This window comes from Oculina patagonica, chromosome 12, assembly GCF_052425735.1.
Source record: "Oculina patagonica isolate OP01 chromosome 12, crgOcupat, whole genome shotgun sequence".
In the NCBI taxonomy this organism is placed as follows: Eukaryota; Metazoa; Cnidaria; class Anthozoa; order Scleractinia; family Oculinidae; genus Oculina; species Oculina patagonica.
In genome coordinates, this window is record NC_135769.1 from 16,615,382 (window position 1) to 16,631,806 (window position 16,425).

The window sequence follows — 16,425 nt, forward strand, 5'->3', positions numbered from 1 at the left end:
CCCAGAGAAGAAAATTGGGAGACCCCAAGAAGAGGCTTCGGAGAGAAGTGTGGGCTCCTTTCTTGAAGAGTGGCTGGTAACTGAGCCTATAAAAATCAAAATATGACTACAAGTAATAGTAACTGTTTAACTAACCTCCAGCAGGTGAAGCCACTCCACTTTGAGCATTTACCGCTGTTCTGGAAAAGCTTCCCGTCACTGGATATGAAGATACAAACGAGCTGAGAAGGTTGGCGATACCAAGGGCAATCAACTCTTGACTGGCATCAACAGTGTAGCGATTCTTTCGTGCAAAAGCCTTGGCAATTGCAATGCTCTCCAGAAAGCCAATAAGAGGCATCACAGCCAGACCAGGCCCCAGATCCTTGAGTACTTGAGATGGCGTCAATGTGGAGTTGCCAACACGAAAGCTCAGTGCAGGTGTCTATGTGAAATGAAAGATAACATTAAAATAATTCAACATGTATTAGTTGCATTAGCAGTTTTCAATTTTTTCAGTGGCATAACAGACTAACTAAATGAAAAGGTGACCCACAGATTTCCCTCTTTTTCATAGGAACCAAAGCACAATAATTATTATGCCAAGAATGCTGTATTTTTTATGGGTGAGGCGGTGGGAGTGTGATCTCAATTTGCCACTGACTTCTGTTGAGCAAAAATTATTTGACTGTTTGGAAGAACATCTGCCTGGTTGTACTTGAGTAATATGGCACAAAACTATGAACCCCCTCCTCCCCTTGGAAATTCCTGGGTTTAAACTCCCCCCCGCAGAATTTCCAGTGACCTTCCCTGGGAGAGGGTATGGATATTTTCTGGAACCACGCACTTCTACTATATTCACCATCTTGGAAATGCCGCTTCCCACACTTCCCAACAACCCCTCCAATATATTAGTTTATAAATATAAAATTTAAAATTTTTTATGTCTTTTCTATATTCATTAAATTGTGCCTTCATTATTCAAATGTAGATATGTAAACCTAACGTTAATGCACAATTAATGTCACTGTTCGCGTATTCACCGTGAGTAACGCAATATCCGGTAACGCAATAAAGACAACAACAACAAGATGGCGTTATAGGGGGAACACAGCTCTGTGGCAGGTTAGTTTGCGACTTCGGGCTGTGCACGAAAAAATACAAGCCTCACTTATCTCCCCGCAAACTTGGGGATTAGGATAAGAGTATTGGCAGAGCCTTACTTATCTCCCCAGCACCGCACGGGCTGGATCGGACAAGATTCAGGCAAAGGTATAGAATTGCAAGGCAAAATAATGCCAAAAGCTTGGGGGAAGTCGCTACGCAGACTTAACCGAACCACAAAGTGTGACCCATATTTATTTAAAGCTAATGCCCTTCTCCAAAGGGAGGGAGGGTGGGAAAAACTACGAATACAGCTCTAGAAAAAACGAGTGTTCGTGCAAAGACTGCTAGAATAATGAAACTGGGATAGCGATCAGCTGCTTTTAGGGCAAGACAGTGTCTGTAAACATTGCCAATAGGTGAGCTCGTACTATAAACTACTTAGACATTACGTGCTAAAGTACAAGCCATGAATGAGAGCTTTTATGCTTTAAACCAATCTCAGAAAAGCTTACATTGCTACTATGGTTGTATCTGATACATATAGATAAAAATTCAGACATGAAAGACGTCTGTTTTGAGTTCTATGACTAGAAAGCATTCACAATTCATTAATTCAGGAAAACAACATTGCACGCAAGCACCCCCTGCGGCGTCACGTTCCATTAACTGCATTTTACTTTTGTTTGTAAATGCTTGCTTAATGTCACTGTTCGCGTATTCACCGTGAGTAACGCAATATCCGGTAACGCAATAAAGACAACAACAACAAGATGGCGTTATAGGGGGAACACAGCTCTGTGGCAGGTTAGTTTGCGACTTCGGGCTGTGCACGAAAAAATACAAGCCTCACTTATCTCCCCGCAAACTTGGGGATTAGGATAAGAGTATTGGCAGAGCATTACTTATCTCCCCAGCACCGCACGGGCTGGATCGGACAAGATTCAGGCAAAGGTATAGAATTGCAAGGCAAAATAATGCCAAAAGCTTGGGGGAAGTCGCTACGCAGACTTAACCGCCACAGATGCGTGCAAGGCATGCATCCCCCCAAGAAAACCACCTAACCTAAGAATACATTACTAGATACGCTAGCCATTCTAGGGGCAGCGGAAAGGAGCACTGATTCTGGAGTGCGAATGTAGTAAGACCTTAATTAGCCAGTCTGGCAGACCCGCAGCTGCGACAGTGGATGCGGCACCTATACGAAAACTATGACCTTTTAGACTCCTGTATGAGAGTCCAGCGCTGCGAGCCGAGTCCCGAAGCAGCTTAGTAACAGGGGAGGAGGGATCCAGACTGAAAATAAAACAAGGGCCCAGGGCGCGGCTGCGCTAGTAAGAAATACTGTTGCATGGCTGAAACCGGGCAAAGCAAGGAAGAGCAGCGAGCAATACTAAGCGATTGCCCTTGCCTATATACATCGGTCTTAGATGACTTGAGGAGAACCACGATGCGCTGCGGGCAGGCCAGACTGGGAGAAAATGTAATACAATCAGTAGTGAGGTCAAATCTTGAGTTAAATCTACGAACCCCTTGATAGGTAAACTCGCTACACCGGAGAAAGGCAAAAAAGGCTAAAGTAAAGGCAGCCCAGACCATGGAAAAATCCCTGAGACTCAGTCGGCTCTGTAGAACGGGACGAATACTTAACAAAACCCTGGGGGTTACCGGCTGACGTAGGGTACGAGGGGAACCCTGATAGCGTAATATACCCCTTAGAACCTTTTTAAGAAGTGGGCGTTCTAACACTGGATCGCTAAATCCAGACCGGATGTGAAGATTTCGGACTGCCGCCAGATAAAGCTTAACAGTACTATGGCGAACTGTCCTGGCCAAATAAGAGGCAAAGTAAATGAGGGTGCCCTCCGAGGCGGGGAGTATGTCACCCAAAGGAGATATGAGGCGATTCATAAGGCAAAACTGGATAAACCTTTTCTCCCCAGAGTTATAGGTACGATTGGTGTTCCGTGACAGTGCCCAGTGCGCATACGTGAGGACTTCATCCCTCAGAGTGTCATCAGCGAAGGCGGGATGGTACAGGGGGTCTGGTCGGCCTGGGGGGCGAGTTCCCTGAAACGTTGAACCTGAAAGCGGGAAAGGGCATCAGCAATAGCATTGGAGACCCCTGGCACGTGACGGGCCCGAACCAAGAAATTATGTTTCATAGAGATGAGCACTAAAAATCGTACGAGGTCCATGACCCTGGGAGCCTTGGAGTGACCTGAGTTAATGATTGCAACAACGCTCTCATTATCGCACCAAAACTGAAGGCGTTTTCCCAAAAATTGGGGGTGCCATAAGGCACAAGCTATCACAATAGGGAAGAGCTCTTGCCACTCAATACTAATCCCTTTTAATTTATTAATGAGGAGGTGTTGAGGCCACCGCCCTTGAAACCATTTGCCATTAAAGTAACCCCCAAACCCCACTGTACTGGCTGCATCAGTGTAAAGCTCCAGGTCAGGGGCAGCAGTGAGAAAGGAATCAAGGAACAAGGAACGCCCATTCCAACTGGTGAGGAAGACCCTCCACATGGATACATCCCGAAAAAATTCCTTGTTGAGGCGCACATGGTGAAACCGGCTTGGGACCCCACGGGTAAGATTGATCATGCGCTGTAGGAATGTCCGGCCTGGGACAACTACTTTGCATGCGAATTGCAAAGTACCAATAAGGGATTGGAGTTCAATGAGACGAGCGGAGCGACGACCTTTAAATGAATCTAATAACATCTTAATCCTGGCGAGCTTGTCCTCAGGGAGACGAGCCTCCATGCGGACACTATCGAGAACAATCCCCATGAACTCTATGACTTGGGTGGGGCCCAGGGTTTTGGCTGCAACAGTTGGCACCCTAAGGGACATGAAAAGTTTTAACAGGGAGGCAAAACTACCCAGACAATCTAGTTTACTACGTTCCGCAATGAAAAAATCGTCTAGAATGTGAATGACATGCTGCAACCCATAATTATGCTTAAGAATCCATTCCAAGGCATCGGATATCTGGTTGAAAAGGTAGGGGGCACTGCGAAGGCCAAAGGGGAGGTAAAGGTCAACAAAGTATTGGGATTGCCAGTAAATGCCCAAAAGATTCCAATCATTGGGGTGAATGGGCATAAGGCGGAAGGCTGACTTCAGATCAGTCTTTGCCATGAACGACCCGGGACCCAGCTTTTGTAAAATGCTGATAGCATCATCAATGCGAACATACTGGAGGGAGTAGGGATCCTTGGGGATATGGTCATTTATGCTGTCCCCATCTGGGTAGGAGAGGTGATAAATGGTTCGCCACTCAGTGGAGTGTTTTTTAGGAACCACGCCGATGGGGTGACATTGAAAATCGGGAAGTGGCAAGAAAGGGAATGGACCCGCAACCCGACCCAGCTGAATTTCTTTACATAAATTGGCAGTGACAACCCCAGGGTGTTGAGATGCAGAAATGAGATTGCGTGACACCCGAGTTTTTTGGGGCCCAGTGTAACCAATGCGAGTACCATATCTAAGTGCATTAACTAAAGTAGTAACAAAATTGCGATTGGGATGATTAAGTAATTCTAAAGCTAATTTGTCGACATTAATGGGGGTAGAAACCGTTGGCTGGTGGTGACGTCGACGGAGTTCCACCTTTTTTTTGCTGCGATCGCTGGAGGATCCTTGCTTGTGGCTACCACTGGATTGTCTTGGGCAGGTAAACAGGGTATGGCTGTTGGAGCCACAGCGGCGGCAGATGTGTGGGTAGTGGCAGGGGCGGCGTTGACAGCCAGACGTCTTGTTAAAGTCAAAGCAGACTGTGTTTGGGCGGCGAGGCTTCTTGCTGGGGTCCTGACTGGGGCATTCGTCCTGCTGGTGGTAGGGGCTGGAACACACGGAACAATGGGGCTTAGCAAGACCCGAGAATGTAACAGTCCAGAGTTCTAGATCGATAGTATCCCAGGCTATGCTAAGGTCATAGGCAGCCCGGCGCCTGAACTGTTCATCGTAAGACAACCAGGCCATCCCCTTGAACTTCGAGACAGCTTTGCTGATGATCTGCTGGTATTTAATGAGCTCTAAAGAGCGCCTAGGGTAAGCCGCCACGATCACCAGCATGTACGAAGTAAACGCGTCTAACCACTTATGGAAAGTGTCGACGACGGGCTTTTTCTTCCTAACCAAAGTTAAAGGGGAACCTGGGGCGCCTGGGGACGAGTCCTCGAACCGGAGCTGAATATCGGGAGACTGGGCCCGATATAAAATATCTGGGAGAAGCAAAGCGAAGTCAACGTACTCACCGGGGAGTATCTTGTCCTCTAGTGTTTTATCCAGTGGACTGTTGATGCCCAAAGGGGTCGCCACGTTTGACGAATGGCGGCTTCTAGAGCTTGAGGAGGTAAGATCCAGCTCTAGAAAAAACGAGTGTTCGTGCAAAGACTGCTAGAATAATGAAACTGAGATAGCGATCAGCTGCTTTTAGGGCAAGACAGTGTCTGTAAACATTGCCAATAGGTGAGCTCGTACTATAAACTACTTAGACATTACGTGCTAAAGTACAAGCCATGAATGAGAGCTTTTATGCTTTAAACCAATCTCAGAAAAGCTTACATTGCTACTATGGTTGTATCTGATACATATAGATAAAAATTCAGACATGAAAGACGTCTGTTTTGAGTTCTATGACTAGAAAGCATTCACAAATGCAATTCATTAATTCAGGAAAACAACATTGCACGCAAGCACCCCCTGCGGCGTCACGTTCCATTAACTGCATTTTACTTTTGTTTGTAAATGCTTGCTTAAAAAGCGCTTTTAGAAACACGTTATCTCAAGTTTCGTAGTGAATAAAGCCTTAGCAAAAGAACGCAAGGTGAAAGTAACGTTTTTTGAGTCAAAAAACGAAGATCACTTGTGACAGAAACGTATGGTTTCTAAGGATTTTTCGCGCCTTTGAAAGAATCCTTTTCCGTTCAACCAATCAGCATTTCGGAAAAATTAAAGGGATTAAACATGGGGGTCAAGAATTTTAGCGGCAAACATTCTATTTCGAAAATACGACGAAGTGAAATTCCATTTAAAATATTGAGTTTTCAGGCGAAATTTCTGTATCAGTCGAAGAAAACTGAAATAAATTTGATTTAGTTTAAATTTACGTAGCATACGAATTATAATTGTTTTCTGATGCAAATTTAAGTACTCCAGTAGAGTCGATGATGTGTCACTTAACAAACAGGAAAAATATCAAGTAAACACGATTAGTAAATACCTGTATTGGTGGAAGACCCGGCTCTAAGTGCCCTGGCAATGTAAAAATGTCTGTATGGCCGTGTTTATGGAAAGATTAAGACACTATAGCGGCTATCATTATCGTAAGAGCGTTTCGACTGATCGAGATGATCCAAAGTGTCTTTTTAGCCGCCTTCATCCACTTGGAATCGCTCGAGTCTTTCCGCTTGACCCATTGAAGTCGGCCAATTTTTCTGAGCATTAACAGAAATAATATACAAATTAAACCCAATGTTATATCCCATTTCCTCGTCTGACCTATATTCTTGAAAGTGTGGTAGACATTCGGGGCGAAACTACGAGGAATGTTTTTTAATCCGAGCAAGTCTTTAATCTGGCTGAACGCGATGATTATTGTCGCCGACGTAGTAAAGCCGCTCACGACTGGAATTGAAATAAAATTCACCACAAAACCTAAGCGAAGAAGTCCCATAGAAAGTAAAATTACTCCAGTAAATAATGTTAAAGCGACCGTGTAGTGTGGCACTTCGGGTTTTCCATAAGCGGATACCATAAGTGACATAATCGCGGTCGGTCCCAGTGTAATGTCTTTACTCGTCCCAAAAATACAATACAGAAAACAACCCAGAAACGCCGAATATAGTCCGCACTGAGGAGGAAGGCCTGCTAGTTGAGCGTAGGCTAGGCCTTGAGGGACGACCATAAGCCCAACTGTAAGCCCAGCGATAATGTCACATTGAAGCGTTTTGAGTGAATATTCAGGCAGCCAGGCCGTGATAGGAAAGCGTTTCTTGATATATGCCTTCGCCATTTGCGGGTGGCAGTGTTCCAGACATTTTCCCTGTAAAGCAGAGCAACTCATGTTGAAATGGCGGGCGATCGAGAGAGAGAGAGAGAGAGAGAGAGAGAGAGAGAGAGAGGGGTACAGGGTACAGAGTACAGAGTACAGAGTACAGAGAGTACAGGATACAGGGTACAGGGTATTAACACATCACCTGTGCTTGGCGAAGTTTTGATTTCTGCATCTTGTTTGAGCTTACGGCGAGCAGGTCATTTCGAAAACACCACCAATCAGCGGAGCGCGACTGATGTATTCATGTATTCACTTGCTTGCCTGCGTTACAAAAACAATCGCTGAGACAATGTTTGCATGCATTAAAATCGTTTTTAAAATTGTTTTTTCCATAATAAAAATAACAACTTTATGACCACAAAATACGTGTTTCGCCCATTCAATGGTATCCCAGCATTTCACAACACAATAAGCAGTTATCCCTGGCGTCACTCGCGTGGTATGAAGCAATAGATTTTATAAGTACATTCTGGCCTGCGAACGCACGCCGCCTTAAGAAAGAGAGCAAGTTTCAACAAATCGCTGCCATTAATAAAACACTCGACTGATTTTTTTTGAATTAAAGGATTTCTTCTCGAAAAACCTTAATCGTAACAATAATTCTAGAAAGGGCGCTACATGTTGAATTTACCAAATTAAATATACAATGTTTGACCTTTGTACTCAAGAAACAATCGAATTCTCAATTTTAATAATAATGAAATAACCAAACTAGAAAGTTTGAATAACTTAGAATATTTGACACAAAAATGTGTAATTTTTATTTGCAAACGACAAAATATTTTCGACAGGGAATAAAGTAAAAGTAAAACCAGCGCGCAAAATATTACTTGCCAAGTAAAACATATGCGAATCAAAAATGTTATCTCCACATGCTTGTAACAGGTGTACATTGGGTGTACATGGCCCTGATTTGGAGCAGATGGGCAGGAGTTAAGTTGAATTATACGGGGGCGTTGAAGAAAATATATTTGCAGCTGTGAAGAGGCGCGAAAGGCTTTCAAACGCGTGTTGCTGAAGGAGAAAATTCAAAATTATCAGCAAAACTGATCTAGCGGCTGTGGACACGAGAAACGGCACGGAAATGTGGTATCAGCAAGTGGTTATAGGAAACAAGAGTGGAAATTCTTTAATATTTAGGTTTCTTTTTTTTTTTTTGCTATCATAATTATTTCAATTTAACTAGGCAGCAGGTAACGTGACAGTGATTTGCAAAATGCTATGTAAGAAAAAAATATATATGGCCCTATTCTCCCAGAGGAGACTAAGGATTCAGATGATGTAAGAAAATGGTAATAACTTATAACTGCATAACTTGGCAAATAGGTGAGGGAGACCGCAGGAGACTTGGGGGACATAAGGTTGAGTTGTAAATTTCTCCCAGTATTGGGAGTGCTGGGGATTAAGCATTACTGCTGGCTTTTTTTCAAAAAATTAAAAATAAATTTGGAAAGTTTCTAGTTGATTTTCAGATTTTTGTTTGACTTCCAATGGGAATTGAAAATGAAATTTTCAAAATGAAAGCTCAAACTTTCAACTTCCTAAGCTGAAGGAACTTGTCTTGGAAATCAAGAAATGACATTGTTTTCACTAATTTAGAAAACGAAACACAAAAACATGTGGAAAATGTAATTGTTTGTCATTTCTTTAGATTATAAAACTTTACTCTTATTCAAAAAATGAAAAATGAGATTAAACTGAAAACTTTAATGTTTCACTTTCTAATTTCCCAATAATGTGGGGTGCAAGGAGATCTGAACTTCCTGATCTCCATACCTTTTATTCTTAGTTCCCAGCCCTTCCTTAGTGGCTCCTACCTGTTGATACTTTATCTATTGTAAAACATAATGTAATGATGCCATTGGTTTCCCCTATATCTCCCTGTTCCCACCACATTGGGAATCCCACTCTTTTTTCCCTCTCTTCTCCCACCCCCATACAGTTCCCACCTACTTTTCTCTTGGGTCCCCCCCCCCTCCCCATAAGATCCACAAGGAAATTTATCTGGCTAATCTGATTGCTAATATTGTGTGGTTCCAGAAAATAGCCATATCCTCCCATTGGAAGGTTAGCTGAAATCTTTAACAGAAAGTATGAAGCTTAACTGGAATTCCCAGGCGGGTGGGGGGAATGTACTTATAAAGAATCTCAACTGGTGTGAGTCCAATATTGATTGGCAGAATGCCCGAGCAAGCTCTGGTTTGCATTGTTCTAGTGCTACTTTGAATTTAACCATAAAAATTAATAGATACCCACCTTAAAATCTGGAATTCCTGGTTTAACTTCGGCTGTCAGGGAAAACACACTCTCTCTTCCTGCAGCTTCCACTGCTTTCACAACTGCTGCGGCTAAAAGAACAACCAGGGCGTTCCGTGCTGTGGACACAAGCCACAAGAACTTTCTGCATACCAGCTGAAATGTTGTGACAACCTCGTCCTCAGGCCATTTGATTCTATTCAGTTTCTTTAAGATGACTAAAAGCACAATACAAATTGACCCCAATAAAAGGTCCCAAAGGTTGGTTTCTCCAATGTGCTTAAATGTTTGATAAACACATGGGATGAAATCTCTTGGTATTTTATGCAATCCCAGCAAACTCTTCACTTGGCCAAAAGCAATGGTGATTGCAGCGGAAGACACAAAACCACTTATAACTGGCAGCGAGATAAATCGTACCAGGAAGCCCAGCCGTAAAAAGCCCAAAGAGAACTGGACGATGCCGCATAGTAATGTTAAAGCTATGGCATACGACACCTGACCTTCAGCATAATGACTAACCATTAGTGACATAATGGCTGTCGGGCCAATACTAACATCCTTACTTCCACCAAACACACAGTACACAAAACACCCCATGTAAGCAGAATAAAGCCCATATTGCAAGGGAAGACCTGCAATAGTGGCATAGGCTAATCCTTGTGGAACAACCATTAAGCCTACGGTCAGCCCTGCGATTATGTCCCTTAGCAGGCTGTCACATGTGTACTTTGGAAGCCAGGAAGTAATTGGAACGTGTGTGTGAAGACATTTGATCCCAGCTTCCTTGACTCTTGTGAATCTCTCCGAATCAACTTCGCTGCTGTCATAACTGAGCAAAGGGGAGCTTTCCGTAGCTACACTTTGGAGCTTCTTGGATCCCCTCATGATGCTGGACGTTCTGATTTGCGTTACGAAATCGATTGAAGGAGTCCTTCACAAAGATTCCTTATCCTAGCTAGTTGTGTAACCTTTTGTCTGGGATTAACCAACAAAGTCAGACAGTCGGGTAATCACTCGATTAGAAGTCAACTTTCCAACTAATGCTTTGTGTAGAAAAAACGAATCCTTGCAACAGAATCAAAGTAAGAAAGATTGGCAGGAACCAGCAAAAATTGTCAATCCAATGTCAGACCAATGTCACGAGACCGATATATATTTGGGCATTTGGTAAAACCCGTGACGGTCAAGCACCCGTGACACAGGGCACAGAGGAGTGAAGTCCGTAAGTCAAAATCTCTACGGTGCAAAACGACCTTCAAAAGCTTTTCAAAGCGATCGTGTGAGCCGTACGTGATCCCTACGTGATACAACGCCGTCATGCGATACTTGTTTACAGATCGTCTTGTCTGGTGATGTCGACATCCGCAGACATCATGTGCCCGTGACGGGTTTTACGAACAGCCCGATATTTCCGCCAAAGCGTTTCAGCACCATACATGAAGTACCTGTTCGTTGTTGGAAGAGACCACTGTACAAGGGCTAAGCCCGGGGGGGGGGGGGGGGAGGGGGACTCCCATATGAAACGGACGGGGATGCTCGTCGGAAATTTTGAAAAGAACCCCTAAAAGAGACCAATCTGGGTGTGGCTCAAGCCTTTCTTGACCCCTAAAAGATACCAAAAAACTAAGAATGGAGTTTACATTTGTATATTTCTTCTTGTGTAACCCTAAACGAGACCATTATGGCTAAAAATATTGGCGTTTTGGGCGTTTTTTCCCGGAACACCCTAAGCGAGACCAAAAGTCCGAAATTTACACCCCTAAGCGAGACGACGAGCATCCCTGTCACTTTCATATGCGAGTCGCCCGCCCCCCCCCCCGGGGGGAGCTAAGCCGGAAACGGTTGGATTTTTTAACTATTTTAAAGGCACTTTCAACTAATCTAGTGAGAACTTTATTATACTTTTGTACTTTTACAAGTGCCACGCAGCACAAGGAAATTTATTTTTCCATTTATGACATTTATCAAGAGGTGGAAAGGCCTGGTACCATAGCGTCGTGACGTCATATCCTACTCCCACTCTACCCTACACAGTAATTTATTGTTACGCCTTCCACAGGGCACAGAGGAGTCAAGTTTGTCCGCAATTCAAAATCTCTACCGTGCAAAACGACCTTCAAAAGCTTTTCAAAGCGATCGTAACGCCGTCATGCGATACTTGTTTGCAGATCGTCTGGTGATATATGTCGCATGAGGGTATGAATACGATATCACCAGACAAGACGATCTGTAAACAAGTATCGCATGACGGCGTTGTATCACGTAGGGATCACGTACGGCTCACACGATCGCTTTGAAAAGCTTTTGAAGGTCGTTTTGCACGGTAGAGATTTCGACTTGCGGACTTGACTCCTCCCTTTTTTTTTTCGCTTATCGTCGTATGTGTTTTCTGATTTTGCATTTGGGTCGGTCGGTCGGAATAAAAAAAAAAAAATTCAAAAAAAAAAAAGTGGATAAGGAGTCTGGAACTAGGAGGCCCGGTACCTCAGCATAATGTCCGTGGAGCCGGAAGGGAAACAAGAAGACATGGTTACATACATACATACATACATACATACATACATAGTTTATTTGATAAAGCAGGTTACAAAATAATTGGCAAGACGTTAAGTCCTGATGTGGACCTGCACTATCTAAAATAATAAATTAACATGGCGGCAATGGAGGAAGGAAAAATCGACGTCGTGGTTAAACTCAAACAAGAACAGCGTAAAAAGGATGAAACATTATTTAAAATAATGTGTCATTGCCTTCTATACCTTCTGTATAAATTTTTTTTTTTTTTTGTAAACACGAAAATCTGGGTCGGTCGGACGACGCTAAACAGAGAAAAAAAAGGGGATGGCCTTATGATGACACCGGTGTGCCTTGTAAAATCAGTTTTCGTTTGAACGAACTGTGAATAGCATTGTTTTTTTTAGTTACATGTAGACATAGTTTGTAAGGCCTTTATTGGGATTCACGATGGTACAAGAATACCAGTCGCCCGTCAGGGTTTATAAGTACCCTTTCGAGATTGTTATGGCGGTAAGTGCAAATTTTTCGCTCATTCATTGCATTTCGATAAATGATTCTTTTCATATAGACGCGATCTCCTTGCACTATTCGGCAATTATCTCGTAAATTAACGGAGAATCTTTCAAAATTGCTATTGGTAACTCGTTGAATCATACGTTTTATGTGTTAACGTGTTCAGTTCCTTAAAGAAGAATTGTGTAATCCAGAACTGTGTCATATTTGGCGGCGGCTTCGACGATTTGTTGTAAATTTATACCGTATATTTAATTCCCAGGTTAATTGCCCATCTGATAAAGTTTTACCCTCAAAAAATCATTTTGCGGGTGTAGATATTCAATTTATCGCTTTTTCTTTACAGGCATATGAAAAGCGCTTCCCTACCTGTCATATGATTCCCGTGTTTCTTGGCAGCGAAATTTTGTCCGAGTACAAGAGCGAAGATGGCGCGGTACACAACGTTGAGAGGAGATGTAAACTAGATGTAGATGCACCATATTTATTAAAGAAAGTAAGTCATTATTCCTGTATGTTAAGTGGATGGATGGATTGAGCTTTTAAAATTCAAGGGAAAATATGCTTGAAGATAATAAAAACCCCATGGAAATTAGCTATAAAAGTTGATTATGAGTGATTCAAGAGGAGATGATTAGCTTAGCTCGTTATCAAATCGGACACCTCCAATCTAAACTCATAGTACTGTACTTTGAATGAAATAATAAATTTCAAACCCTACAACACGTTTAAGATAACGTACGGTAGTTGAAGTGAGATACTAATGTTTGGTTTTACTAGTTTTGCACCGCAAATATGTAGCTAATGCTTTGCTTTTTCGCAGATCATTTGCGTAGAATATGTCTATTTCAATCAAACGAACTGCTTGGACAGACGTGAAAGAACTTTGACCATCACTGCCACTGCAATCGAATTTTCCTTACAATAATTTGCTCCAGTGCTTTTAAGGACACGTGTCAAATGATTCATGATAATTAAGCCGCTGCCTCAACCGTTGAATTGTCCTGTATGGAATTAGAATTTCGCAGAATGACGAGAAGTGTCTTCGATATTTGTGTATTCATTCACGGATCTACTTAGAAGAACAATGGACTCTAATCAACAGGCCGTTTATATAAGTCGCTTATTGGACACTTATGATTGGTAGACTATCGATGATTTATTTTCTGTCTCTAGACGCACGTTGGGGACCGCATTCTGTAGACTGTTTCGCTAGTTATTATAAACATAAGCTACCCAGATTTTTTTCTTGGTTTTGGATCCCAATACGGCGGGAGTTGACTTATTAATTCAACCTCACAGGGGAGAGAATTGTTAGGTTTTGGGTGGTCCCGCCTGTTTCTATCATCCCGATGGTTCCACATTACATGAAGTGTACCCGTGGTAGGAATCTTAATTCCCTTTTGCATCCCAGCACTTTTAAAGGGGTATGTACACGACATTGCCCTTAGAATAGAATTTCTTGACTAAAGCTTTGCCTACGGAAGCAGGCACTTGCCACAACCGACGGTGTCAACATCCACACATTGTTTATATTTTGATTAGCATCCGTGGTTTGCTTCAATTGACTCAGTGGCTTTTTCATGTAAATGGTGACTACACCTGTTAATGATATCGTTTGGGCGTTGGTCTTACTGGAGGGTGACTGCACCCTTTTGAATGTACAGGATTATCAGAGTTATGATCTCGTAGGCACAAGCCTTATTGTAAGGTGGCATTACTCGCCTTGCTTTAGGTGACTGCACCTGTCATTGTTATTGTTTGGGCGCTGGCCTTACTAGAGGGTGACTGCACGAATGTGAATGTATAAGGTAATCAGTTCTTATCTTGCGGGCACTGGCCTTATTGTAAGGTGGCATTACTCGTCTTGCTTTAGGTGACTGCACCTGTTATTGTTATTGTTAATGTTTGAGCGCTGGCCTTACTAGTTTCAATGTATGAGGTAATCAGTTCTGATCTTGTAGGTACTGGCCTTATTGAAAGGTGGCATTATTAGCATTATTAGCCATGGGTGACTCATTCTTATTATGGGCGTTAAAATTTTGAAATACGCGATCTTCCTATTTATGTACTGCACCAACCTTAAATTCCCCCCCCCACTCCTCTCCTTTTACTTTAGAGTGTTTTGCTATTTTGTTTTTTCAGGTATTTAATTCAAGCAGAGCATTGGAGCCAGTCCTCTTTTGACCTTCATCGAACTTTCATCAGATTATAAGGGTGATGGCACAGTCTCGATCCAACTCTAGCTATAAACGTGAAACCTTTTTCTCAGATTATGAGACCATTTTTTGATTCCTGCAACAAGGAAGATGCTAATTTAAAGGACCTTAGGGTAGCTGCTTTATGTTCAGTTGCCTTCGCCGGATTTTTCCGTTGTATTTAGTTACGTAATATTGTTCCCAGCCATATTGAATTTTTTAGTGAGTACATAACGATGTTTGTGCCTCGTAGTAAGACCGAACTTTACAGGGAGGGTTAACTATGTCTATATCATTTAATCTGGAACTCGATACAGCCCCCTTAGTGTTCTAAGAAGGTATATGAATTTAGTTGATATTGATGCTAATAGTAATCTCCCTTTGCTTTAGACCACTTGTTTTTCACAGGAGCAACGCAGTTATACGCTAAGAGATGGAAGAAATCTCCTATATGTCATGCCGGGAAATTCTTAGGTTTCAACCCGGACGACTACGGTATCCATAGCTTTATGCTCCGTGGGGATAACATCCGTTCTTTGTAACAGCAAATCGGTTCCGAAATGCACTTGAAAGTACATGTCAAATGGAAGACAGACCCTGCCAAAGATATTGTAGGACCAGGAATGCCTCGATAACAGGCTACAAGTAACAAAGTATTGAAGACTTTAATTATGTTATGTTATCTAAGTTCTGATATTTCTACCAGTAATTTATGCTGAAATGTAACCTGCGATCAGGCTTTCTTTTTTCGCGGCGGAGGGAAGGCGAAAAAAGGAAAGCCTGATACAATTACTTGTCAAGTCGTCTGCCACCCCCTAATTAGAATATCTGTCAACGTCGTCGAGAATGTCGGCGATGCCATCAGATAAGCGTGATTGGCGCCTTCAAATTATAGTTTTATACTCTCACAAACATGTGTTTGAATTGCCCTTTTTGAACGAGCTGTTCGGATGGTTTTTAAAATTTGTTTTCTGCAAAGGCTGATTTTGTGTAAGGCTCAGGTCAGACATTTCAAGGCCGTAGTTTTCGTCACTGGCACGATCGTCTGGCGTCTTTGGTGGTGTGATGTAATACTCTTCGACACCATTGGTGGTAGATCACGCTCTTGCCGAATCCCGTCGGAAGCACCGCCAAACATCTTTTCTTTCACAAACTATTCGTCGAATACTCTCCCTTTGTTCGTCTTTACATGTTTTGTGAACAAAACTCTTGAGAGATTTTCTAAGAGCTAGAAGAACTCGCTTCATTCCGCTCAACACCCCGGGGCCCCATGATAACAATCATCTACGCGCGATATTTTTGGACCAGAAATTAGACTTGAACTCAATTAGCCAATCAGGATAGAGTTGTAATGTTGCCTTTTGTTTCCTGACCAATCAGAAAAAAGTCCAGATTCTGGACTTTTTACAGACGACTCGACAAGTAATTGTATCAGGCGTTCATTTTTCCGTTGACCCCTCCTCTGCGAGAAAAATAACGCCTGATCGCAGGTTAGCTGAAATGTAACCACTCATGTTTTTTCTTATTGTAAAAAAAAAAAAAAAAAAAGTTCAAAAAATGTTTCTTTCTGCAAGTTGTAAAACGTTTTAATAATGTATTAAACTGTCTGGATCCGCTTGCGAATCCTGCCATATTTCTTGTTTGCCTGATTGTTTAAGAGAATTTAAGGGTAAAATAATTTACGTCCGGTTGAGCGAAGCGAATTAGAACGTAACATGTGAAAACATGTCAATCTTTCTACGCCAGGTTGGCAAGCTAAAGCTCAATAAAAACAGCACAAGTA

General features: G+C 42.5%; 2 protein-coding genes and 1 pseudogene across 3 annotated transcripts in view; 1 reads left to right on the top strand and 2 right to left on the bottom strand.

The window, feature by feature from the left end:
- Positions 1 to 16,425, bottom strand: part of LOC144632164 (sodium-independent sulfate anion transporter-like) — a 28,532-nt gene that overhangs the window by 3,469 nt on the left and 8,638 nt on the right. The window contains exons 2-3 of the mRNA XM_078490763.1: positions 9,412 to 10,859; positions 136 to 424 (exon numbers count right to left, since the gene is read on the bottom strand). Coding sequence (XP_078346889.1) covers positions 136 to 424; positions 9,412 to 10,299 — 1,177 coding nt within the window. The 5' untranslated portion in view covers positions 10,300 to 10,859. The remainder of the gene's footprint in view (positions 1 to 135; positions 425 to 9,411; positions 10,860 to 16,425) is intronic.
- On the bottom strand, positions 1,072 to 3,004 carry LOC144632166 (uncharacterized; annotated as a pseudogene).
- Positions 11,247 to 16,275, top strand: LOC144633720 (SEC14-like protein 1). Of its 2 annotated transcripts, XM_078492575.1 has the most exons (4): positions 11,247 to 11,616; positions 12,330 to 12,441; positions 12,791 to 12,940; positions 13,268 to 16,275. In XM_078492575.1, the coding sequence occupies exons 2-4, from the start codon at positions 12,379 to 12,381 to the stop codon at positions 13,370 to 13,372; spliced, it is 318 nt and encodes a 105-aa protein (XP_078348701.1). In that variant the 5' UTR covers positions 11,247 to 11,616; positions 12,330 to 12,378; the 3' UTR covers positions 13,373 to 16,275. The 2 variants fall into 2 exon arrangements, with proteins under 2 accessions (XP_078348701.1, XP_078348702.1); XM_078492576.1 differs by lacking the exon at positions 12,330 to 12,441 and having other exon boundaries at positions 11,247 to 11,610.

What these genes read in the sequence shown, in the direction of transcription:
- LOC144633720 (XM_078492575.1), top strand. Translation starts at nt 12,379, where the DNA reads ATGGTACAAGAATACCAGTCGCCCGTCAGGGTTTATAAGTACCCTTTC. An exon ending in CTTTCGAGATTGTTATGGCG is followed by an intron (nt 12,442 to 12,790) that starts GTAAGTGCAAAT and finishes TTTTCTTTACAG; the next exon opens with GCATATGAAAAGCGCTTCCC. An exon ending in CACCATATTTATTAAAGAAA is followed by an intron (nt 12,941 to 13,267) that starts GTAAGTCATTAT and finishes GCTTTTTCGCAG; the next exon opens with ATCATTTGCGTAGAATATGT.